This window comes from Prionailurus viverrinus, chromosome B2, assembly GCF_022837055.1.
Source record: "Prionailurus viverrinus isolate Anna chromosome B2, UM_Priviv_1.0, whole genome shotgun sequence".
Classification (NCBI taxonomy): Eukaryota; Metazoa; Chordata; class Mammalia; order Carnivora; family Felidae; genus Prionailurus; species Prionailurus viverrinus.
This window is the reverse complement of record NC_062565.1, coordinates 35110007-35133065: the sequence shown is the minus strand read 5'-3', so window position 1 is coordinate 35133065 and position 23059 is coordinate 35110007. Positions and strand designations below refer to the sequence as shown.

At 42.5% G+C, this 23059-nt stretch overlaps 1 protein-coding gene across 3 annotated transcripts in view; it reads left to right on the top strand.

Moving 5' to 3' along the window:
* The window catches only part of STK38 (serine/threonine kinase 38), a 44280-nt gene extending 22477 nt beyond the window's left edge, over window positions 1-21803 (top strand). For all 3 annotated transcript variants that reach the window (XM_047858466.1, XM_047858464.1, XM_047858465.1), the window contains exons 6-14: window positions 2627-2750; window positions 4984-5138; window positions 9589-9691; window positions 10502-10563; window positions 16065-16182; window positions 17727-17850; window positions 18039-18134; window positions 19201-19295; window positions 19776-21803. In XM_047858466.1, the coding sequence (XP_047714422.1) occupies window positions 2627-2750; window positions 4984-5138; window positions 9589-9691; window positions 10502-10563; window positions 16065-16182; window positions 17727-17850; window positions 18039-18134; window positions 19201-19295; window positions 19776-19906 (1008 nt within the window). In that variant the 3' untranslated portion in view covers window positions 19907-21803. The remainder of the gene's footprint in view (window positions 1-2626; window positions 2751-4983; window positions 5139-9588; window positions 9692-10501; window positions 10564-16064; window positions 16183-17726; window positions 17851-18038; window positions 18135-19200; window positions 19296-19775) is intronic.
* The last annotated feature ends 1256 nt before the right edge of the window (window positions 21804-23059 follow it).

The window sequence follows — 23059 nt, the reverse complement described above, 5'->3', positions numbered from 1 at the left end:
AGGTTCCAGGCTCTGAGCTGTCAGCACAGAGCCCAATGTGGGGCTCAAACTCGCGAACCCCGAGGTCATGATCTGAGCTGAAGTTGGACACTTAACCGACTGAGCTACCCAGGTGCCCTTCCTATAGTTTTCACCAAGTCTCAAAACCTTTCTTTATCAAATAATTAGTGTTCAGAATAAAATGTAAAAAGTATGCATCATGATTTTCACTTATTAATCCTTCATAACATGTGCCAGTTGCCCAGCATGGTAACAGAGGACAATTCAAATATACAGTGTAAAAACATTTTTTCAAATACTGTGCCTTCTTCAAAATCATTTTCTAAAGTGTTCCTACATGAAAGTAGAGGAGCTTTCCATGAGAATTAGGATTTTAAACAATGTATTAGCTTACTTGTTAGCTCACCTTGCTGTTGGACTGTGCTCCCTAGATTTGATCTCAGTGTGATCCAGTTAAAGTTTCTGGTCACAGACTCTACCTGAGTCGGCCATCTTGAAGAAGCGTGGTTGGTGCTAGGGCGTGAGAGGAAGTAGATAGACCAGTGCAGACCCATCACTTGGGTAGGGCTGACCAAGTTTAGACTCAGAGCCTAACTTTTTGTAGGTACAGGTTCCTTTCCCCTAGGCAAAGTTTTTTCTTTGCTTTTACTAAACTGAACAGGAGTTAGAGCTACCCACTGAGAGTTTAGGTCGTTATTCTGATCCATAGGGTGGGAATTTTGCCATCTGGAAAATAAATTTTAAAGGACAAGAGACCAGCATTTAGCTAGCTTTTTCATGTTTCTCTTACATTGCTAAAGGAAAACCTCCAATTGTGATGCTAGTACAGTATTAGGAGGGGACAAAAGATGGACTTTTATCTCTGCTTTCCTAGTGCTCAGGATAGCAACTAGCATGTGACTCCACCCCATTAAATATTTATGGAACAGAGAAAGGGAACCTCTGATGTGAGTTGCACCTTTGGTTCTTCCTTCCCTTACCCTGTGTTAACCTCACTCCACTCTTAGATATTGAGGTTCCTAGTTGCTGTTTCAGCCCCAGGAGAGGAGGGCAAGGTGTGCATAGGTGGCCTATAGCTTTCCCCTTAACAAACAGAGAGTGTTGCCATCACCATTCTGTCCTCCGAGGTGAGTGACGAGTCGTAATAGTTCTGCCTCCCCCCCCCCTTTTTTTTTTTTGGCTCCCTGCAGCAGGTAGAGGCCTTGTTGGGAGCCAGGAGAGCAGAGGCAGCTGGAGGCTGGCTTGCGCAGTCTTTATGTCCGGTGATGACTGGGGCACAGCCACAGCTGCGGTTGAGCAAGTGCATTAGTGGTTCCCAAAAGCTTTGCTTCTGTATTAAAGCTGAGTAAAAGCATTAGCCTTTACTCAGCTTCTTTGTGATTTCATAACACTGTTCCTTACCACCCTTATCTACCGTTTTCCCACCCTCATGCCCTAAGGAGAAATGTAAAAATTAAGTTTTCTGCAGCATTGAAGCTATTTAAAAATTTCCCAAAGAATTTTAGTAGAGACTGGAAACTGAGATATGTAAACTCAATACTTCCCTTGGGCCTGAAGGGAAGAATGAGGCAGATTAGGAGTAAGACAGGAGAGAAGGGTGGGATCTGTGTCCAATTGAAGAGAGAGTGCCTGGCTTTGCTAAAGACATTGCAGTAAAACAAAGCATTGTATCGAACATCGTATTGAACAAAACAACAATCATGCACTGAGTTTGCCAACCGCAAGTGCCAGTTTATGAACTTTGGTACATCTTTACCTGTGAACATAGGGTAGGACTGAAGCCCTGCTGCATATGTTAAGAACAAAACTTCTATTCAAGGATCGCACTGGGTCTTAATAAATGGAGACCTGGTTGAACCCACCTTTGCATCTTGTGACATTTAGCGTAAGAGGAGAGGGGACAGGATTTGATAATACGCAGCTGTGGTTTGACTACTCTTACATATTTCAAGTAGATAAGGTAAATTTGATAATAAAACATTATTATGAAATAATGTAGTTCTGTCAGTAGTTCTGCCAGTTCTCCTAAACCTTTTGGCAATTTGGTCTCCCTTGGCTAGATATTTTAGTAAGAGCAGAAAGCTGGAATTACCATAAATTCGAATCAGTAACTCTTCTTAGGTATTCTTGTATTTCCATTCCGTAAGAATTGAGCACATACTCTGTGCACAGCAGCGAACTGAATACTGTGGTATAGTATTCTAGAATTGTCAGCCAGGGCACCGTCATTGCGGACACCATTGCAGACCTGAGGCAGGACTTGTTTAGAGAGTTTCATCTTGGGGACTAATTTTTGTCATAAAAGGTTATTAGAGCAAAAAGGTGTGCAAAAGAATGGTACTTTTAATTAATCACAGGTTCAATTGACAGCACTGTTAAAGTTGCCGTTTGCATGACAGCCATTCATTTTGTCCTTTTGTAAGCCTTTCATCACTCAAGTGTTCATGACTGAATACCATCAAGTCCAGTGTTGTCAATTTTGAGTTCATAGGTTTGCCTAAGCATAAATTAGATCTTTTGCATCATCACAATTGAATACTCAAACGGTACTTAACTTGTTTAAACAAATATACAGTCTAATGAAGCAGAGCAAGGCTTGTCATTAATCAAATGCGTATACCTCCAGGTTGGCCACATTCGTGCGGAGCGTGACATTCTAGTGGAGGCAGACAGTTTGTGGGTTGTGAAAATGTTCTATAGTTTTCAGGATAAGCTAAACCTCTACCTAATCATGGAGTTCCTGCCTGGAGGTAATTACTTGACGATGAAAGGTCATTTTTCCTTTTTGTTCTGTGGTTTCTCTCTCACATCAATTAACCCTCCTTTCTGCTTTTAATCGTGTTCACAAAGTTGCTTTCTAAATCTTTTTTAGGTCTGTAAAGGAGGTCAGTAACCTGTCTTGTGCTGGGGTGCCTTTCTACAATTCTTAGTGCCATAAAAGTAACCTTCTCACTCATTCTTCTCATGATTTCAGATGGACATTTCTTTCTTTTATTTTTCTTTTTAAATGTATAGGAATAAACTAGGGACTCTGCCTGCTCTCCTGTCAGTGGGAATCACGTATAATCAGTTACCCAAATGACCAGATTGAAGCTATTATGTGATTTGCTTCAACTTTTTATCTTTTGGTATAACTTACATTAATAAGGAGTGAATTTCTCATTACCTATATTAGTAGCCAGACTCAGTCTCTCATTTCTGAGATTTCAAGTTTTACATAACTCAGCATGTGTGTCTCCTGAGACAGCTCCAAAGTAAACCCGTAACAGAATATACCATCTGTCCTGGGGAACAGTCTGTTTGCCAGTGAACAGATGAGCTGTGAGCACACTCTGGTGGGGGAAAAAAAGAAAACTTTTTCTCTTTTTGGTTCTATAGCAAAGCAAATGTAACTGTGCCATAATATTTTGATCTTGTGACAACTTTTATTTAGATCTAGGGTCACCAGTTTTTTATGAACAATTGATGAAAGTTAGGGAAGAGTCTGATAGAATGAGGAGAAACTTTTTAACATTTAGATGCTAGTTCTTAAATAGGAATAAGAAGCAGCTCAGTCACCAGCCCCTTGACACGGGTCTCCTCAAGCCTTACACGCCCCGTCTTCCATAGCTTCTCATGTCTCCTGGACCCCGCCCTTTGCCCTCGGTGGAGCTGGCCTCAGAGCCATAGACCATCTGGCTTGAGCTCTCTGATCTGGGCAAACTCTGCTCTCCTGAGCCACAGCACTGAGGCCACACAGCTACCTTAGAGCTGGCCTGAGTGCCCCACCCCCACATCTCTGGTGTGCCTCCAGATGGACTATGTAGCTGCCAGGAATGATTAGGGAATCCTGTTTTTCAAGTCTTGGGTCAAAAAAGAGAGCATAAATGGTTTAATTTTTGCCTGAGTGTAAAATATCCAGTTTTCTCTAAGAATACAAAAAATTCCCCCAAAGTTATAAGTGAAATTCAAAAAGCAGCATGATGCTCTATTAAAATCAGAGGTTTCTTTCTCTTTTCCCTATTTTCCGACCATAACTGGCTTTATATGGAATCTAAACTGAATCTTTCCTGTTTCTCTTAGCTTTAAACTACTTCTAAATATTTTCTTTGCTTTGCTTTTGTCTAACCATTGAGTTAGGATCAGAATCTTTTTTTCCCCACCATTTTATGTTGCTGATAGTAAGCAGAAATAATTAAATTTTGACTTTGCAGAAAACTAGGGAGTCTACCTTTTAACTGCTAGAATACTGATCCTGTCTTGTAAAAGTCGCATAAAGCATATTGGTGTATATTTACCTATAATAACAGTGGAGAAAACACTCTGCTGATCTTGGGGCGTGTTCACCTTGCACTTCTGAGAGGCAGCCATTGCATACCCCAGTACGTAGCATTTTCAGTTCCTTTTTAGCTTTTGTTGACTTACACTGTGCTACCTAAATCTCACCTTTTTATTTATGTTCAGGTGTTTTGTAAACAAATTGGAGAGCTTGTTTTCAGTCTCCTCATATATTTAGTTTTTGTTTGGCATTTCAGCCTATACTTATAACAATGGTGGTATAACCTATGTGGAAATGGTAGTTTGCAGACAAATTAAAAAGTAAAGTAACTTTTTCCCCCCAGTCCAAAAACTTACCCTAAGGATTTTTTTTTTTTAAAGTGTGAGAGAATTTTCCTTTTTCTCTCCAGAATAAAATGGGAATCACTGCTTAGTGGTCAGCATCAGGTTAGGTTAAAAGCATTTTGTTCTCTGTGGCTGTGAATGTTTTACCTTTAAGTATTAGAAACTACTTACCATTTCCACCCATGTCGGCAGTGTGGGTCAGTTTCTGGAACACAAAAGAGTCCTGTTTAGCACTGCCTTATGTAGGCAGATAGGGAAGACCTATCTGAAAACTGGCACTTACTCATGCATTGTTGTGTGTGTGTTTGTGTGTGTGTGTGTGTGTGTGTGTGTGTGTGTGTGTATGTATGTGTGTGTGTTGGCTTTGTATCTTGTTTCCAGGGGACATGATGACCCTGTTAATGAAAAAAGATACCCTGACAGAAGAGGAGACTCAGTTTTATATAGCAGAAACAGTATTAGCAATAGATTCCATTCACCAACTTGGATTCATCCACAGAGACATCAAGCCAGACAACCTTCTCCTGGACAGCAAGGTACTGTGGTGGGGGAATAGCCAGTGTGTATTTCCTCATCTGAGCAGTGTCTGCTTTAACACCTGCAATGCTTGTGGTAATCACAGGGAGCCACGAATTGTTTTGTATAGTCTTTGTATAGTTTTCTCTTTTTTTTATAGGTAAGTTTGCTGCTACTTCCCCTCTCTGAAAGGTGTATGATTCTATAATTTGAACACTCTTCTTAAAAATAAAGGACATCTTTGAAAATGATTAAGAGGAAAATTGATTTAAAGTTTATTTATTTTGAGAGACAGAACGAGGGAGGGGCAGAGAGAGGGGGAGAGAGAGAATCCCAAGCAGACACTGCACTGTCAGTGCAGAGCCTGATGTGGGGCTCGATCTCACGAACTGTAGTATCATGACCTGGGCTGAAATCAAGAGTTGGACGCCCTGAAAACTGATTTAGAAGCTTATTTTATAATAAAGCCAAAGGTACCGTCTTTTCCTAGCCCATAATTAACTATAATTAGCATATAATTAACTCTTCTGATGCATCACCTATTGGGAATCCCTTTGTTGGGCAACCTTATTCTTGAACCCAGTCAAGAACTGGGAAGTAAGGCAAACAAAAACGGCAGTCTGTGCCAGAGTTCAGGTTCCAGATCCTTTGTCCTTTGCTTAAAGAAGAGTCCTGCTCAACCTCTGGACTGGCCTGTGTATTCTTTAGCCGTGCAAACGAGTTCAGTTGCTTGGTTTTTAAACTCACAGCAGATCAGAAGAGAACCCCTGTGTTGCTAGGTTTCTGGCTGCTCCTTGGCAGGCCTCCCCACTGTCCAGTCCTCATTTGTCTATAAAGTGAGGATATCGATCCAGAGAAGCTCCACAGTCCCTTCCAGCTTTAACATTTTAGGGGTGCCTGTGTGGCTCAGTTGGTCAAACGTCTGGCTTATGGCTCAGGTTGCAGTCTCGTAGTTCATGGGTTTGAGCCCCGCATCAGGCTCTCTGCTGTCAGTGTGGAGCCTGCCTTGGATCCTCTGTCTCCCTCTCTCTCTCTGACCCTTCCCTGCTTGTGCTCTCTCTCTCTCTCTGAAAAAATAAAAATAAACATTAAAAAAATGTTTAGGATGTTCTGTTCTGTTACACAGAATTGTTGTCTGGACTTTTAAGGAGAAAAGTGAATTTAATTCTTTGAGTATCTTTCTTTCTTTCTTTTCTTTCTTTTCTTTCTTTGTCTTGTTTTATGTATTTAAGTAATCTACACCAACATGTGGCTCAAACTCACGACTCCAACATCAAGAGTCACATGCTCCACCGACTGAGCCAGCCAGGCGTCCCTCTTGTTGTTTTTTAATAGTTTTCTTGCTGTCTTTGAAAAACCTGAACTTTTGGTATACGTTCTTTAAAAAAAACTATCTTTCTATTTCAAGAAGGCTGGAGATTTATCAAATAATTTCTTTTTCTTGATCATAAGAATAATGTGTATGCACAGTAGAAAATTTGAACAGTACAAAGAGTTATAAAGAAGAAACATACCTATAATCTCATCATTCAAAGATAACCACTATTTTGGTACAATAGCTTCAATACCTTCTCTATTTGTGTCTATAATTTATATACAGTTAACATCCTAAAAGTAGCTTGTAGCTTGGTATTCTGCTTTTAAAATGTTAATGTATATATTGGGGCACCTGGGTGGCTCAGTCGATTAAGTGTCTAACTTGATCTTGGCTCAGGTCATGATCTCACAGTTTGTGAGTTGGAGCCCTGCATCAGGCTTTGCGCTGGGCATGGAGCCTGCTTAGGATTCTGTCCCTCTCTCTGCCTCTCCCTTGCTTGCTTTCTCCCTTAAAAGTAAATAAACTTAAAAAAAATAAAGAAAGATTTAGAATCTTCTCTGAAGGTTCTCTGAACCTAAAAAAAAATGTTAATGTATATAAACGTATTTTTCTGTCATTCTATGTATATAAATTTTTTTAATGTTTATTTTTGAGAGACAGAGACAGAGCACAAGCAGGGGAGGGGCAGAGAGAGAGGGAGACAGAGAATCGAAAGCAGGCTCCAGGCTCTGAGCTGCCAGCACAGAGCCCGACGTGGGGCTCAAACCCATGAACCGTGAGATCATGACCTGAACCAAAAGTTGGACCCTTAACCGACTGAGCCACCCAGGTGCCCCTCAGATATATTTTAATAAAGCACTGGCCCTACTTTGTGTAGTCGGGTTCAGATGCCCTGATCCTGTGCCCCAGGTGCCTTAGTGCAGGTTTAGTTGCACCCTGTAGTCTCTGTTCAGGTCTAGCAGACATATTGAAAACCAAGAACTTGGGGCCTCAATATAATGAGGAGGAGTGGGGAACCCTGTTAGGTGCAGGTTTGCTCTCTACAAGATGTTAGCCCAGACTTGTAGAAAGATGTTTTCACAAGCGAGCTCATTTCGGTGTTCAACCATACAGATTCTAGAGGTGAAAGTGTAGATGTTTTGAGTTCCTGCCACATACTTAGGATACCTACAGAATTCCCTGAAAATTTAGGCTTGAATAGCATTTGTTCCAGGTACTGCTTTTTAAGACACTCTCTTTTCTTAGAGGTGTCCAGGTGAAATGTAATTTTGAGAACTCTAAATTAAACTCTGTTCCTTGACTTATACAACAAATTGTTTAAAAATCTGAAAAAAATGATACCAGGTTAGCAGGTTCAAATCTGTCTTTGTTTGGCAGTTTACCTTGTTGGGCATACATACACGCATGGGTACACACACACACACGGCCAAACCTAATGGGATTTCTTCAAAACAAAACAAAATAAAACTGACCCATCTGAGCAGGGCTTCTGTAGCCTCATGTATCCTGAGAAGTTTGTATATTAAGGCCCAAGGATGTTCTGGAGGAAGGTGGTATGGGTAGATCACAGATGTTGAAGTCTTTGGCCACACCACTTTTTTTTTTTTTTTTAAGTTTATTTATTTATTTTGAGAGAGAAAGCAGCGGCAGGGGGTGGGGGTGTGGAACAGAGAGGGAGAGAGAGAATCCCAGGCAGGCTCCACACTATCAGCACGGAGCCTGGTGCGGGGCTTGAACTCACAAACCGTGAGATCATGACTCGAGCTGAAGCCAGGAGCTGGACTCAACTGACTGAACCACCCCGGTGCCCCTGGCCACACCACTTCTAAGTGTGTGACCTTGAGCAATGTAGATCCCTGAGCATCAGGATTCCCTCCCCTATTTTTGGTTTTACCTCCTTATCTACTTGAAATTTCACTACCCCAAGAACACCTGTCTTACTTAGAGCTAGTTATGTGCCAGGCACTAGGTTAAGATCTTTATATGCATTAATTGTCATCATTCCTACCAAGAAGATACCATTATCTCCATTTTCCAGGTGGGCTCAGGGGATTGGAGAGGGTAAGGGAATCTTGGTCTGGGAGAAGGAACATGGATTGATTTTTGGCTTTGGTTCTGCCATTTCACCAGCAAGCCATTTAATGAGTCTGAGTCAGTGAAATGTGACTTAAGAGTTATAAATGAGATTACACATTTAAAGCGTGGGGCCTGGCTCAGAGGAGGTGTGAGTGTTCCTTGAAGAGTATGATAAAGTCAGACACTTATGACTGAAATACAGTATAGCAACATTTGTCAAGAACTATGTAATAAAGTTTATGCTCTGTCTTTGGAATAATTTATTCCTTGGAATGTATCCTAATGAAATAGTTCAAGCAGAAAAGAAGTTATATGAACAAAGATTTATTTACTCATTAACAATTGTTTATTAAGACCATCCTCTGTACCGTGCATGGTTAGATTTGGGGGCACAGACCCTCTCTATCACAGGGTGCTTATAATCCACATTACATGGAGTGAGGAATTAGAAATGGAATAAACACCCAGTATGAGGAGAATGGTTAGGTAAACAATGATGTACTAAGTCATTTGAATATCATGTACACATTAAAAATGGTGATTTTGAAGGCCATATAGAAACACAGGAAGATTTGAGTGCATTAGTTTAAGAAGTAGTAAGAGTATTTTTTTCAGTTTATTTTGAGAGAGCGAGGGGCGGAGAGAGAGGGAGAGAGCGAGAATCCCGAGCAGGCTCTGCATGTCAGCGTGGAGCCTGACTTGGGGCTCAAACTTACAGACTGCGAGATCACAACCTGAGCTGAAACCAGGAGTCAGACGCTTAACCGACTGAGCCACCCAGGAGCCCCAAGAAGTAGTAGAAGTCTTTTTAGATGCCGTGGAGAGTTCAACTATGTTGGGAAGTTTATGTTTGGACAAAAAGATAATATGTAAGAGTTGAAATACTTTTATTCGAATAATAGGATTTGGGGTGATCTTTTAAAAATTTATTTTTAATTTATTTTTCCCTATAATCAAAGAAAAAAAGACAGTATACTTTGTGGAGGTGTATTGGATACTATAAGGAGCTAGAGAATAGAATGTCTGTTCCACATCCACGAATGTTCATCCATTACCTTGTTTCTTCTTCCCCATAGGGCCACGTGAAGCTTTCTGACTTTGGCCTTTGCACAGGACTGAAAAAAGCACATAGGACTGAATTTTATAGGAATCTGAACCACAGCCTCCCCAGTGATTTCAGTAAGTGTAAACAATGATGTTAGCCTTTTTATCCCTTACCTGGGCGTAGAAGAGCTGTTACCCTGGTAACCAAAATATGCAGGACAGATTAGGAGATTCTCCTGGCATGAATCTAGAGAATAAAAATATCTTCTCAGGTGTGCCTGTGGTTTTTATTGTGTGTGAGGCAAGATGAGTGCTACCAGATGTACTAAGGCTGATGTTGCAAAGAGCCTTCTTTGGAGCTCTACTGAGAAGGTTACTGGGGATGGATGTGGGGCAGGCAAGCAAAAGTAGTAGAGGAAAATGTCCTGGGACCAGCTCCAGATTAGATGTATCCCAGGTGCTTCTTTCTGTTGTGGCAGAAAGACATTGATCTTTATGAGTGTTACTTTCACGCCAGTCCTGTCAAACCATTGAAACTGTGTGGTACAGTGATAGTTTATCCTGGAGAACTGAAGCCAAAAATGTACTATAAATTCAGAAGTCTCTGATTATGTACCAAGTACTATTCTTGGAAACTTGATGGTAGCTTTGAGAAATTATCAATGTCTAGGTCCACTTTGGGACCTTTGCTTCTGATGAAACTGTATTCCCCGTAATTCTGATGAAGGCCTGGCCACATGATCCACGTGACTGTATGATTCTTTGAGCTAATGCTTCAGTGCCTTTGATTTGGATTTACAGACTTGCTGGGAAGTGTTATTCAGAATTACTAATGTATGGGCAGAAAAGCAAAACTTTAAGGCTTCATGTGGCTTGAACCAGCCCAAAAAAGTAGTAAACATACCTGTTTGAACTTTGATTAGAACTTGTTGTCTCTACTTTTAGCTTTCCAGAACATGAATTCCAAAAGGAAAGCAGAAACCTGGAAAAGAAATAGACGTCAGCTAGTAAGTAATATCTGTGGCTTCTTAAATGCTACAAACCAAGTATGAACAAATTTTAAAAATAGGTGCATAAATGTGCATTCAGTAAATGTTTACAGCACATCTGTTCCTTGCTTTTAAGATTATCTTAATAGAACGCTGTCATTGTGTCCATGGAGCGAAAGGTAATCTTTTGAAGCAGGGAAGATAGTATTGTTCAGGTTGTGACATTTTCAGTGGAGGACTTCATTTTGAGTTCTTACGTTCGTGACAAGCCCTTTCCTTCCTACTCCCCTTGTTGCCTGTTTTTATGGTGGTAAAGGGGTTATCTTTAAGCTGGAGGTCTCTCAAGATGAAACTAAGTTACAAATACCTACCCAGAGCTTTAAGGCAATGGGTCTCAAACTTTTACAATTTTGATTCACTTAGGCAAGTCAAGACTCTTCAATTCACCTGCTCCACCCTTTCCTACTTTGTGGTGGAAAAGAGGACTTAGTGATAAAAATTGGAGAGCAGTTTAAGGGAAGTGCTTATAATTTACTTTATAAGTATTTAAGTATATACACATAAAATTATGTCCTACAAGCTTAAAAATAAGTAACATTATTGCATTTACCTATTAATAGTATGTTGGAAGTTATTTAAATAAGTACAGATTAACCAGTAAAATATTGCAGTCTAGGCAAACTTTTATTCCGAATCATTCATTTATATTTGAAGTGCAGTCCAGTGTCTAGTTCTTGGAAAATTATTGACCGGACATCATAGAAATGTGTATCACCACATTCTTAGGCTTCGTTAGAAACCCATAGCAAATGAAGTAAATGATGGTAAAGTTAAACTAACAACTGGTCGTAGGAAGCAAGAGTAGCGGCTGGGGAAAATGATGACTAACTCGGAATGATGGCCACGCACATGTATCATCTAGAAATGGCGGCACCTCTGCTAGTCGGTGTATACGGTAGTGACTTCGCAGGTTTGTCAAATAGTGTGTTCGGTCAGACTTCTTATTCTTAGTGAAACGCTGAATCAGAGTTCTCTGTAGTATCTTTAGTAACTCATTTAGTTAGGTCACTGGTGGTAGCTGACTGTCCTGGTGAAAAAGGATGCCTGTAAGGTTAAGAAAGCATCAAAAGAAAGGCTTGCATTTTCTGATTTGAGGCCCACTGGTAGGCCTCAGACCATGCTATGAGCATAATGAATATTTTTGTTAAACCTGGGCCGTGGAGAAGGCATGGTCTTAAACCAAACACTTCTGGAGATGCGGTAACTGAAATTCATCTTTGATATCTTTTTTCTAACGTTAACTTGGGGATACTTAAGGTTGGTATAGTCAGTCACATCATAGTCTCCTTTCCTTAGGAACTCTGATACTCTTGAAGTGTTTGAATTCTGTATGTGGTTGAAAAACTGTTTACATAGCTTGTTGAGGGTTAGGAAATGCCAGGAACAAATTTGATCAGATGCTTCTATTGTGTCTCTCCATAGAGTAGTAGATCTTAACCTTGGCTGCACATCAGAATCACCTGTGGACTTCAGAACCAATTGATGTCTGGGTCCCACTCCCAGAGATTGATTCGGTTGGTTTGGGGCATATAATCTGTGTATTTGATTTTTTGAAAGGACTCTGGGTGATTTTACTGTATAGTGAAGGTTGAGGGCCTCCACTAAAGAGACCGTTTCTTTTTTTTTTTTTTTTTTTTTAACGTTTATTTATTTTTGAGACAGAGAGAGACAGAGCATGAACGGGGGAGGGGCAGAGAGAGAGAGGGAGACACAGAATCGGAAACAGGCTCCAGGCTCTGAGCCATCAGCCCAGAGCCCGACGCGGGGCTCGAACTCCCAGACCGCGAGATTGTGACCTGGCTGAAGTCGGACGCTTAACCGATTGCGCCGCCCAGGCACCCCAAGAGACCGTTTCTTAAATAGTAGCTCCTGCATTATTGGGAAACTGATATTTACCTGTGTTTTGGAAGCTAACATAAGATAAGGGTCTTCTGTGATTTTTTATTATTTTTTTTAAAGCAAGCCAGGGTTTAACTTTTGGCCACTGGGCTAAAATATTTATATTTGTTTTTTTAAGTAATCTGTGCCCAACGTGGGACTCGAATTTGCAACCTCGAGGTGAAGTTACATGCTCTACCAACTGAGCCACCAGGCACCCCAATCCCTGGTTTTATAATACAAATCTTTTAACAAATAAGATTTACTTAGCACTTGGCTTTGCTGTAATAAATCTACTTTCTGAATTGAAGGGTTGCTGTAGTTTCTTAGCCTTTATAATTAGAATGAAAATACTTCTTGGGGAGGGTCCAGTCCGTGTCTCAGACTTTATTTTTACTTCTTTATTTAAAGTTATTTATTTTTTTTGAGAGAGAGCAAGCATGCGTGCACGTTTGAGCAGGGGGTGGGGCAGAGAGAAGGGAGAAGGAGAGAGAGAATCCCAAGCAGGCTCCACGCAGGCAGTGCAGAGCCTGACTGGGGCTCTATCCCATGAACTGTGAGATCGTGACCTGAGCTGAAATCAAGAGTCAGATGCCTAAACAACTGAGTCACCCAGGCGCCCCCATGTCTCAGACTTTGAAACAACTGGCATTTATGTTATTTAATATTTGTATTTAAGAGAAAACCACGTAAAAAAGAAAAAACAATGTACAATTCTATATGGAAAAAATGGATTCCTGCCTTACAGTATACACAAAAATAAATTGTAGATGGAAAATAAAACTTGAAAAATTTTAGAAGAAAGAACAGGGCCGTGTATTCATGATCTTGGAGTAAGGAAGGATTTTTTTTTTTTTTAATATGAAGATAAAGAAGTACAGATCATAAAACTTGATTTTACTACTTTAAAGGAAAAAAAACCCTTCTGTATATTGAAAGACATAAACAAATGAAAAATAAGCCACATGCTCCCACTGCTTTGGGATTATCTTATAATTCATGTGCATGCCCTACAAGCAGCACTTCTGCCCCTAGTCATATGGTCTGGGGCATCTTGTGCTTGGGAACCAGGAGCCATGGATAAGAATGTTCACTGCATTTTTGTAATAGCAAAAAACTGGAACTAACCCAGTGTCCATAGACAGGAAAATGGTTACACTGTGGGATAGAATATTTTACAACCATGAAAATAGTTGAACTACAGCTGCATGTGACATCATGGACCAATTTTAGGAACAAGACATTGAGAAGAAAAATAGCAGAAGACTGCATGTATAATGACATCATTTTTACAAAGCCCCAAAATAAAACTAAGATCTCATTTAGAGAGAGACGTGGGCAAAATTAAATTTCTTTAGGAATGATAAACAAAATTGACCTGTAAGGTCAGATTAGGAGGTTAGGAGAGGTGGGCTGACAGAAGGGAGAGGAGTGCAAATTTAGGTCTAATGACATTGGGAATAATTCAGTTCTTTAGTTGAACTTATAGTTATTCATTTTTATTATCATGCTTCATAATTTGATAATTACACATTTTTGGGTATATAATAAATTATCACATCACTTAAAAATGATAATAAAAATGATAATCCTCACACTGGGAGAAGATATTTTCAATTTCTAAAACTAAAAAGGATTAATTTCCTGAATCCCAGGATTAATGCCATGATTCATAGAGAATTCCAATGAATCAATTAAAAAAAAAAAATAATGCAACTAAAAAAACAAATGGGCAAAGGATCTGAGTGGGAATTCACAGAAAAAAGACCTGAGTGGCTAATTAATATATAAATACATGTTCAAGCTTACTAGAAATAAAGGAAATGCAAATTAAAACATAAGATCCCATTTCATGTTCATCAGATTGGCAAAAACTAGAAAGTCTGACAAAACCAAGTGTTGGTGAGATATGGAATACCAGGAGCTCATCCGCGCTGGGGGTGTTTAAATGGGTATAACCACTTTGGAGGCTAGTTGGAAGACATCTGGTTAAGTTGGAGATGTTCATAATGCCAAGACCCAGTGACACTGTTTCTGCTATATCCTCGAGAGAAATTCTCACTGTAGTGCCCAGGAGGTGTCACGGGAATGTTTACTCAGGTGTTGTCATAGTGAAACATTAGAAGCAGCAGAAGAATGGATAAAAAAAATTATGACATTTGTATAATGGACAGGTGTACAGCAGTGAAATGGGTGAGCCAGAGCTCCGTGAATAAATCTCAAAATCATAATGTTAAGTTAAATAAGCAAGTTGTAGCATTATGTAGAATAATTAAGCACCAGATGAAACCTTTTATTAAAAGTTGAAATGTTCGGGAAGTAATATCATGTCAGTTATGCAAATATTCATACAAGCATAGCACTGCAACTTTAGGGTGATTTTGACTTCAGTAGGAGAGGAGGGAGGATCTGGTTTTAATTGTGTAGTTTTGTGTTTAAAAAAATTGATCTGAGACAAATATGGCGGATTATTCATCTTGTTAGTATGGGCAGTTGGTACACATGTGTTGTATTGTCCTGTTTTTTTTTTTTTTTTCTGTATGTTTGCAGTATTCCATAGTAAATATTTTCCAAAGACAACACAGGTATAATTTTTTTTATTTTAGAAGTTCTACAAGGGCGCCTAGGTGGCTCAGTCGGTCGGGCATCCGACTTCAGCTCAGGTCATGATCTCGCAGTTTGTGAGTTCAGGCCCCGTGTCGGGCCTTGTGCTGACAGCTCAGAGCCTGGAGTCTTCTTCGGATTCTGTGTGTCCTCCTCTCTCTGCCCCTCCTCCACTCGTGTGCTCTCTCTCTCAAAAATAAATAAATGTTAAAAAAAAAAAAAAGTACTATAATATCAGAAGCACTTAGATAAATCTGAGTCTTCCGTGTTGTAAACTCTCAAATTCTGAGCACAGTGGGAGGCTCTGAGTGTACTTCCCCCTAGTGTTGTAGTCCTTGTACATGACAGTAGATTACTTGAATTTAGAAAAATTTCCCCTAAGAACTATTTACATAAATAAGTAAGTTTGGTAAATTGATGTATATCTAACCTATAGGATATGACTAGCTTGTGATAGATAATAAAGCTTCCCTTTACGATTTTGTCAAATCGAGGAATGTTGGTGGTAGAAAGAGGGAGGATTTAGACAAGGTATTAAATTTGCACACTGAGCTCTGCCACTTAACTAGTTCTGAGCCTGTGAACAAAGCTGCTTTGGGAGTTAGATTTTTTGTATCTGCAAAGTTGGACTACTAAAGTCCTCTTTAGCGAGTTGTGTCAGGATTAAATAGGCTCATAAGCATTTAAGTACAGAGCCTGGCATTCTCTGGGTACTCAGTCACTTACGGTACTAGTGAACGTGGATCCTGTGTCCTGGTGGACTGTGGGCTTTGGCTGTATTTGGGAATGGTCTCTCGCCTCACTGTTCATTTTGGAAGTGCTCTGGCAAATCAGACTTGCCATTAAGCTCCTGGGCCATCCTGTGCAGTTAGTTTGGGGGTAGCCATAGATGGTGCTTGAAACCTTTGGTCTCTGGAGCAGAACTCTGGGCACCCTCCTGCCTGCTGAGCCCCCCTGATGCGTGCTACCTGTTTCAGGCTTTCTCCACAGTAGGCACTCCTGACTACATCGCTCCTGAGGTGTTCATGCAGACCGGGTACAACAAGCTCTGTGATTGGTGGTCGCTCGGCGTGATCATGTACGAGATGCTTATCGGTAAGTTGCATGCTTTCAGGGGGCTTTTTCTGTGCAGCCAGGGTTGAGTCGCATACTGATAATAGACTGTTTCGATTAGGGGTGGTCTAAGCACTTCTCCCCTCTTGTCTTTCAACGTGAAGTTTCCTAGGCAGAAAGCTCAGCCGTCAAATAGCCAAGTATATTCTCTGGCCTGCTGGCATCCTGCGGTTGCTTTGCTGATCATTTATCCCTTCTGCGTTTTCATCCTCTCCATCTGGCAGCTCTTTCAGTCACTGACATTTGTTAAACATTCGTTGTATGCAGGGAACTTTAACTGGGCATTGCCTCACATGCTCTTTACTTATTTGCTGTCCCCTTCCTTTCTCTAAGCCTTCAAAGCATGGAATCCTCTGATCTCTCTCCCTCTTTTTTTTTTTTTTAATTTTTTTTTTTCAACGTTTGTTTATTTTTGGGACAGAGAGAGACAGAGCATGAACGGGGGAGGGGCAGAGAGAGGGGGAGACAAAGAATCGGAAGCAGGCTCCAGGCTCTGAGCCATCAGCCCAGAGCCTGACGCGGGGCTCGAACTCATGGACCGCGAGATCGTGACCTGAGCTGAAGTCGGACGCTTAACCGACTGAGCCACCCAGGCGCCCCAGATCTCTCTCCTTCTTATTTGGATGGTGTGTCTGGGTATTTGAGGGACACTCTGGTCGGCGGGGGGGGGGGGGGGGAGGGTGGTCATATGCCCGAGAGCACTAGAAGAGTAAGTGTATCGTGGCTGTACTGAGTGATTCTGTGGGTGACTAGTGTGGCCTCTGGCGGCGTTGTCTCTGGAGACGCTGGATGGATGCCGGTGGAGGCAGATGTGATCTGTGTGGAGGGCATGCGGAGTAATATGGTATGAGAGTATCCTCTTGCCTGTAGTTCTCAGTAAGAGGCATGGTGGTCACTTTTAAAGCCTGTGGTTGTTTTTTTTTTTTTCTTTTTATGTTTGTTTATTTCTGAGACAGAGGGAGACAGAGACAGAGCACAAGCGGGGGAGGGGAGAGAGAGAGGGAAATACAGAATCCAAAGCAGGCTCCAGGCTCTGAGCTGTCAGCTCGGAGCCCGACGTGGGGCTCGAACCCACCAACTGCGAGATCATGACCTGAGCCGAAGCCGGACGCTTGACGGATTGAGCCATCCAGGCGCCTCCCTGTTTTTTTTCTTACCAACTTGTTTGGCACTTTACCCGCGTAAGGATATTCCTGGAACGGAGTCATTTCTTAATGATGTTCCACCCTTTCCTCTCTTCTTTGGGCGCAGTGGTTTCCATGTGTGCAGCCTCTGTGTGTCCTCCCTTCTTTTCCCAACTTCAGCTCTGAGCCGGCTCCTTTTGTGGTACCAGAAGCACAAACTCACTTTGGGTTTAGGAGTTTGGGGGAGAATGAAAAATTAGTTCAGATGTTTTCTGGAATGAGTGGAAATCTTGTGCGTGTCATGGAGGGTTGAAGATATATAGAATCATCTTAAGGAGAATACGGTCAGGCAGATTCAAAGTTCTGGGATGTAAAAGCTCTGAAGTGCTTTTTTTATTACAGGCTACCCACCTTTCTGTTCTGAGACCCCTCAAGAGACATATAAGAAGGTGATGAACTGGAAAGAAACTTTGACTTTTCCTCCAGAAGTTCCTATTTCTGAGAAAGCCAAGGATCTAATTTTGAGGTATTAGAGAACACTTCCCACCCAGGCTTTCTGACATGAATGAATTCATATTTTTAAACTTAAATTATTACCTGGTCTGCCCCCTCTCTCTCCCATCCCTCTGTTTAAAAAAGGGGGGAGGGGGGAGTTCTTTTTCTTTTTCCAAAGTGATTACTTGAGGTATGCTGAAAGGCCTCTGTGTTTTCCAGATTCTGCTGTGAGTGGGAACATAGAATTGGAGCCCCTGGAGTTGAGGAAATCAAAAGTAACTCTTTTTTTGAAGGCGTTGACTGGGAACATATCAGGTATATCCATATAAAAGTTTTCGGGATTATTTTAGAAAGTCTGTAATTTGTTTAATAGTAATTTAGAAACACTGTTATTGGTGAGTTACGTAAGGGAAGAGAGCTGCTCAGAGATTCAGGGTCTTTTCTTGTCTTTGTTCGCGGTGAGGATTGGGAGTTGGGGCTTCCTGTCAGCCGTGTGGCGTGGGGTATGGGGAAGCCAGCAGTTATTTCCAGAGTGAAGTGAACTTCGGGTTCCGTGGTGAAGGGAGCACCTAAGAAGCACGTTGCCCTTGCTTTTACCTAGAACACACCGGCTTCTCTATACCAGGGGGCCACCGGCGGGGCTGTCCCCACGCATAGGGAGGTAGGGAAGAAAGAGGAAGAAGGATGGGGGTGGGGAGGGAGGTGGACGTGGCCACGGTGGCGGTTGCGGAACGCAGCCAGTGGCAGCAACAGCCTGCACCGCCTGCTGCCGTCCGACCTTCTTACTCAGGTTGGTTGGTTGCCAGACAGAAGGCGAAGACGTCATCTCTCGTGATTGTGTTCTGACTTACATTCCTGTAAGTTTTACCTCCGCCTCAGCCACTCTCTCTGTTGACAACCTCTGGTAGAAGGAAGCGCAGAGCCTTTCGTGAGGGAGCACCCAGAGGTTTACTTGCCCTTTTTACAGACGGGGCAGGCCTTGAGGGGAGTGCATTGTTTAGATTTTCATTTTTCTCACTATTTTTGTCTTTCTTCCCAGCTGTGAAAAATTGTTATTTGTATTTTTTCATTTGGTTTGGATGCGGTCAGGTGGCGTGGTCGCTCGGTGTCACGAGCTTTTCAGAGAAAGTAAACGCTGCCTGCCCGCGGATAGTCCTCCCACGTCAGACCCGGGGGCTTTTTAAGTTTATTTATTTTGAGAGCGAGCGAGTGAGCGAGCACAGGCCGGGGAGGGGCAGAGAGAGAGCAAGAGAGAGAATCCCAAGCAGGCTCTGTGCTATCAGCGCCCCGACCAGAGGGCTTTTTTGGAGAAAAGACTTAATCAGCAGTGATCCGCGTGATTACTGACCACAGTCATTTTTGACATGTCTGTTCTTGGCAGAGAGAGACCTGCTGCAATATCTATTGAAATCAAAAGCATCGATGATACCTCAAACTTCGATGAGTTTCCGGAATCTGATATCCTTAAGCCAACAGGTAATATCCCCAACACTGCCTCCTGCTGCCTCATAGGTACATCATTTCCGCTCCCATTTTGGGGTTGTGTTTACAAGTCAGGTAGAGGAACATCAGTTCTTTCGGTTCTTTGCGAGTAGTTTTCCAGTGCTAATGCTGGGCAGCAGTGACACCTTGTCGAATGGAGACTGAATACAAACTCCCATGTTTGAACTGGATGGGTAAATCACACAGGTTTGTTCTTTGGTTTTTATTTGTTAAATTAAAGGTTAGATGACCTGAAATGACGGAAGTGGGAAAATACAACTTTTAAAGTATCCGTGAAAAATAGGAGGTTCAAAGAACATAGGCAAGCAAACACAGGCAGTTTGCAGAGTGAAAAAAAAACAATGTTTCCCAACTAGAAACTGTGGTATCTTCTTCAGAATGTCATGTCTTCAGTACTGAGTGGTCCATTCGGGTAAGGCAGTGAATCAATTCTCACATCTATTTCTTTCCCAGTGGCTACAAGTAATCACCCTGAGACTGACTACAAGAACAAAGACTGGGTCTTCATCAATTACACATACAAGCGCTTTGAGGGCCTGACGGCTCGGGGGGCTATACCTTCCTACATGAAAGCAGCAAAATAGTATCCTTGAACTAGAACCCGAAATGGAGCGGAGTTCTTTGTACAACATTGCGGTTTTCCTCTCACGTGCTCTTTTGAAAGAGTTTCCAAGAAGTTTCCGGAACCCACCGGTGTGTCATGGTAAACTCCTGAAACTCGGTAGTAAGTGGAGTCTCTTCCATAATGCATCCGAAAACCTGTAGAACAAAGACGACCATTTCTACTGCGTCGGCCATAAACAGCTGTGCTGCTTCTTCAGAAGCATCGTGAGCCAATTTGATAGAGGTTTTAAAAAACTCGTTTTCCTAAGTTCATCAGAATGAAGGAGAAAAAACAGCCATCATCAAACATTATTCAGATTGTAACACGTACTTACTGAATATCAGCCAATTTCTGTGATTTTTGTGACAGACACGCTTTCTGCCAAGCCCACCAAGTATTTCTTTTCCTTTACAGCTAAAAGCTCCATAGTACTAAGGAAATAAAGCAATAACGAAAGCCTCAGCAGCCAGCACTCTGGCTGAAGGAGACGCCCCACCGTCCTCTGAGGGGTGGTGGGGGGCTTCTCCCCATACCTCGGCCTCGGGCGAATGGCTTGGATAGCCACCATTCACGGTGCACTTTATTTATGGTACTAGCATAAAGACCCGCAATCCAGTGATTTCTCTCCTCCTGCCCATCTAAAATACTCAAGCTGCTTTTCTGAGTGTTGATGGGGGATACTAGCTCCATCGCTCACTGCTTTCAGAAGGCCCAGAAGCCACGGGGCCTTGCCAAGGAGTCCCAGATCACGTGGAAAACCTTCAGTGTCTCTTCATGGCCGTATCAGAAAATCCCTAAGACGGACGTTGTCGTGGACCAGCGATAGCCGCAGGCGCTGCCAGCAGGAACTCGGTTCCTTCCTGGGAACACAGCAGGGAGAGTCCGGGCAGAGGCAGGAAGCCTGGAACCCCTCTTGGCTAAGGTGCTGCTCCTGCTTGGTCTCTGGAACCTCCTTGGAAGTGAAGGAACCAGCCCCCTAGAAAGTGCAGAGCCAGCCTACGAATCCGTGTAAAGTTCACTCCTCAGTCCTTGATGCAGCCGTGTTTTGTCTTCTCTCTCGGTATTTCTCCTCTCCGATTTAAGTAACCATTTTGCCTTGGAATCATGATTACGAATTTTTCCTTTGCAGATGCCTTCCTGGGGGATGCGCCTCTCCACCCAAAGGGTAGCCTGCAGCTCTGGCTGACCAGGCCTCTCCGCTGTGGCATTCTCACGAGAGACCCTCTGAATTTTAGCACAAAGTGCCTTTTCTTTCACAGCTGCCACCACCTTTAGAGGAATTTTGCTGCGTCAGAAAAATGTGGAGGCTCCATTTTAATGCATTATTTTAAAATTTTTGATAACTCTTCAAGCATCATTTGCACCTGTGTGGTAATTTTGCCTGTTGCAAAGCATCATGGCCAAGCTACAACTGGGAGTCTGCTTTCTGCTAGGCTTGAGGTTGGGATCAACTGGACAGTGTGTCCTAGCTCAGCCATTCAGCAGAGAAAAATGGGGTAATATCAGAGTTACAGTAGTAAATGAAACTGCTTTGGGTTTTAATGTCTTAGAGGAAGAAAAAAAAGGAATATAGGGAAGTATTAACTTTGGATGAAGGTAATGTTTGCCCCTTAATCTTTCATTCATGGTCTGTTAGTGACAAGGAAGTAAATGAGATTCTTTTGTGTAACTTGGTAGTTCCTTTGTATTACCCGATAGTTGACGTTTTGATCCCCAGGTGTTTTGCAAGTATGTGTGGTAAGCACGCTCAAGAGAAGTTAACAGGAGTGGTGATGGTGTGTGGGGAGTGGCAGGGGATGGTTTGTTTTAGGGGAAAATGCCCACATTTTAAACTTCTGAATAAAACTGTGTGAGAAAACACCGTGAACCTGATGTGTTTTAAAGCAAGTGTGGCTTGTGACTCTAAGGGGCAGAGTGCTGGTGGCTTCTTCCAGCCCCTTTGTCTGCGGACCACTGGAACACTGCTTCCCCGTATGCAGGCAGAGTGTTTTTCTGTCTTGGGGGGGCTGGGACCTGCTTTCGCGTTCGCTGAGAACACGTCTTCTGAATCGGTGTTTGTGTGAGAGCCGCTCTTCTGTTGACCCTGAGCGTCTGTTCTTCCCACCGGCTGCAGGGCTGCACGGTGGGCTCTCCCCCTGCAGCTAGGCCGAGGGCAGAGCGGCTGACAAAAGTGCCGTCAGTTGGTGGGCCCTTTGTACAGCTGTTTACCCCGCCTGGGGTCGACCGGGAACCTCACAGCCTCCTGGGATGGGGCTTCTCGGCCCTCCAGGTCCACCGGGGCAGGAGTCCTTTTGGGTCCCCCTCTGGCTTAGGGAAAGGAGCCCCAGAAAGAGGTGGGAAAGCAAAGGCCATCCGGCGTCAGAACTGCGGCCACAACGTGTATTGTCTTTGCAAAGCTTACGGGTTTCAAGAGACATGTTGGGAACCATTGGCTCAATGTTGGTCCTGTTCACAGATAGTTCCGTTTCCTGCTCCCGTAGGGGGAGTTAGAAGACAGGACTTGAACTGTATGGCATACTGAAGTGAACCTGAATACTGTCAGCATTCAGTCTCCTCTTGATTCAGGAGTGCATCAGGATTCTCTTCAGTACCGGTTTTTCTTTTTTCATTTTTTAAAAGTAGGCTCCACACCCAGTGTGGGGCTTGGACTCACAAACCTGAGATCGGGAGTCGGATGCTCTTAACGACTGACCAGCCAGGAGCTGTTTCTTTTAGAATTACTTTGAAAAGTTAGCTATGGAGGAGTTCCTCCGGGGTTAATATTCAGGCTCCGAATAGCAGATTGCGGTTTCAAGACTCCCCTATCTGGCATAGTAGGAATCCTCTGCCATCAACTGCCAATGCCTCTTCTCTGAATTGTTTGCTTGGAAAGCATATTTAGGTTTCACTTTCTCCTGTTTGTGTCACTCCTGGCCCTCTGTGTCTAACCCAAATGGTGTTTCTTTTGGAACTCTGAAAGGATTCAGTGAATGGTATTTTCGCTTCCTAGGTAGCACACACTTCCCTGGAATGAGCTATAAGAGCCACCACTGACTTAACCACCTCCATGATGCTTTTTCGGGCATATTTGCAAAGAAAAACATCTTGCCCAGGTAACAGTTAAGCATCCATAATATACGGAGCACAGTACTGG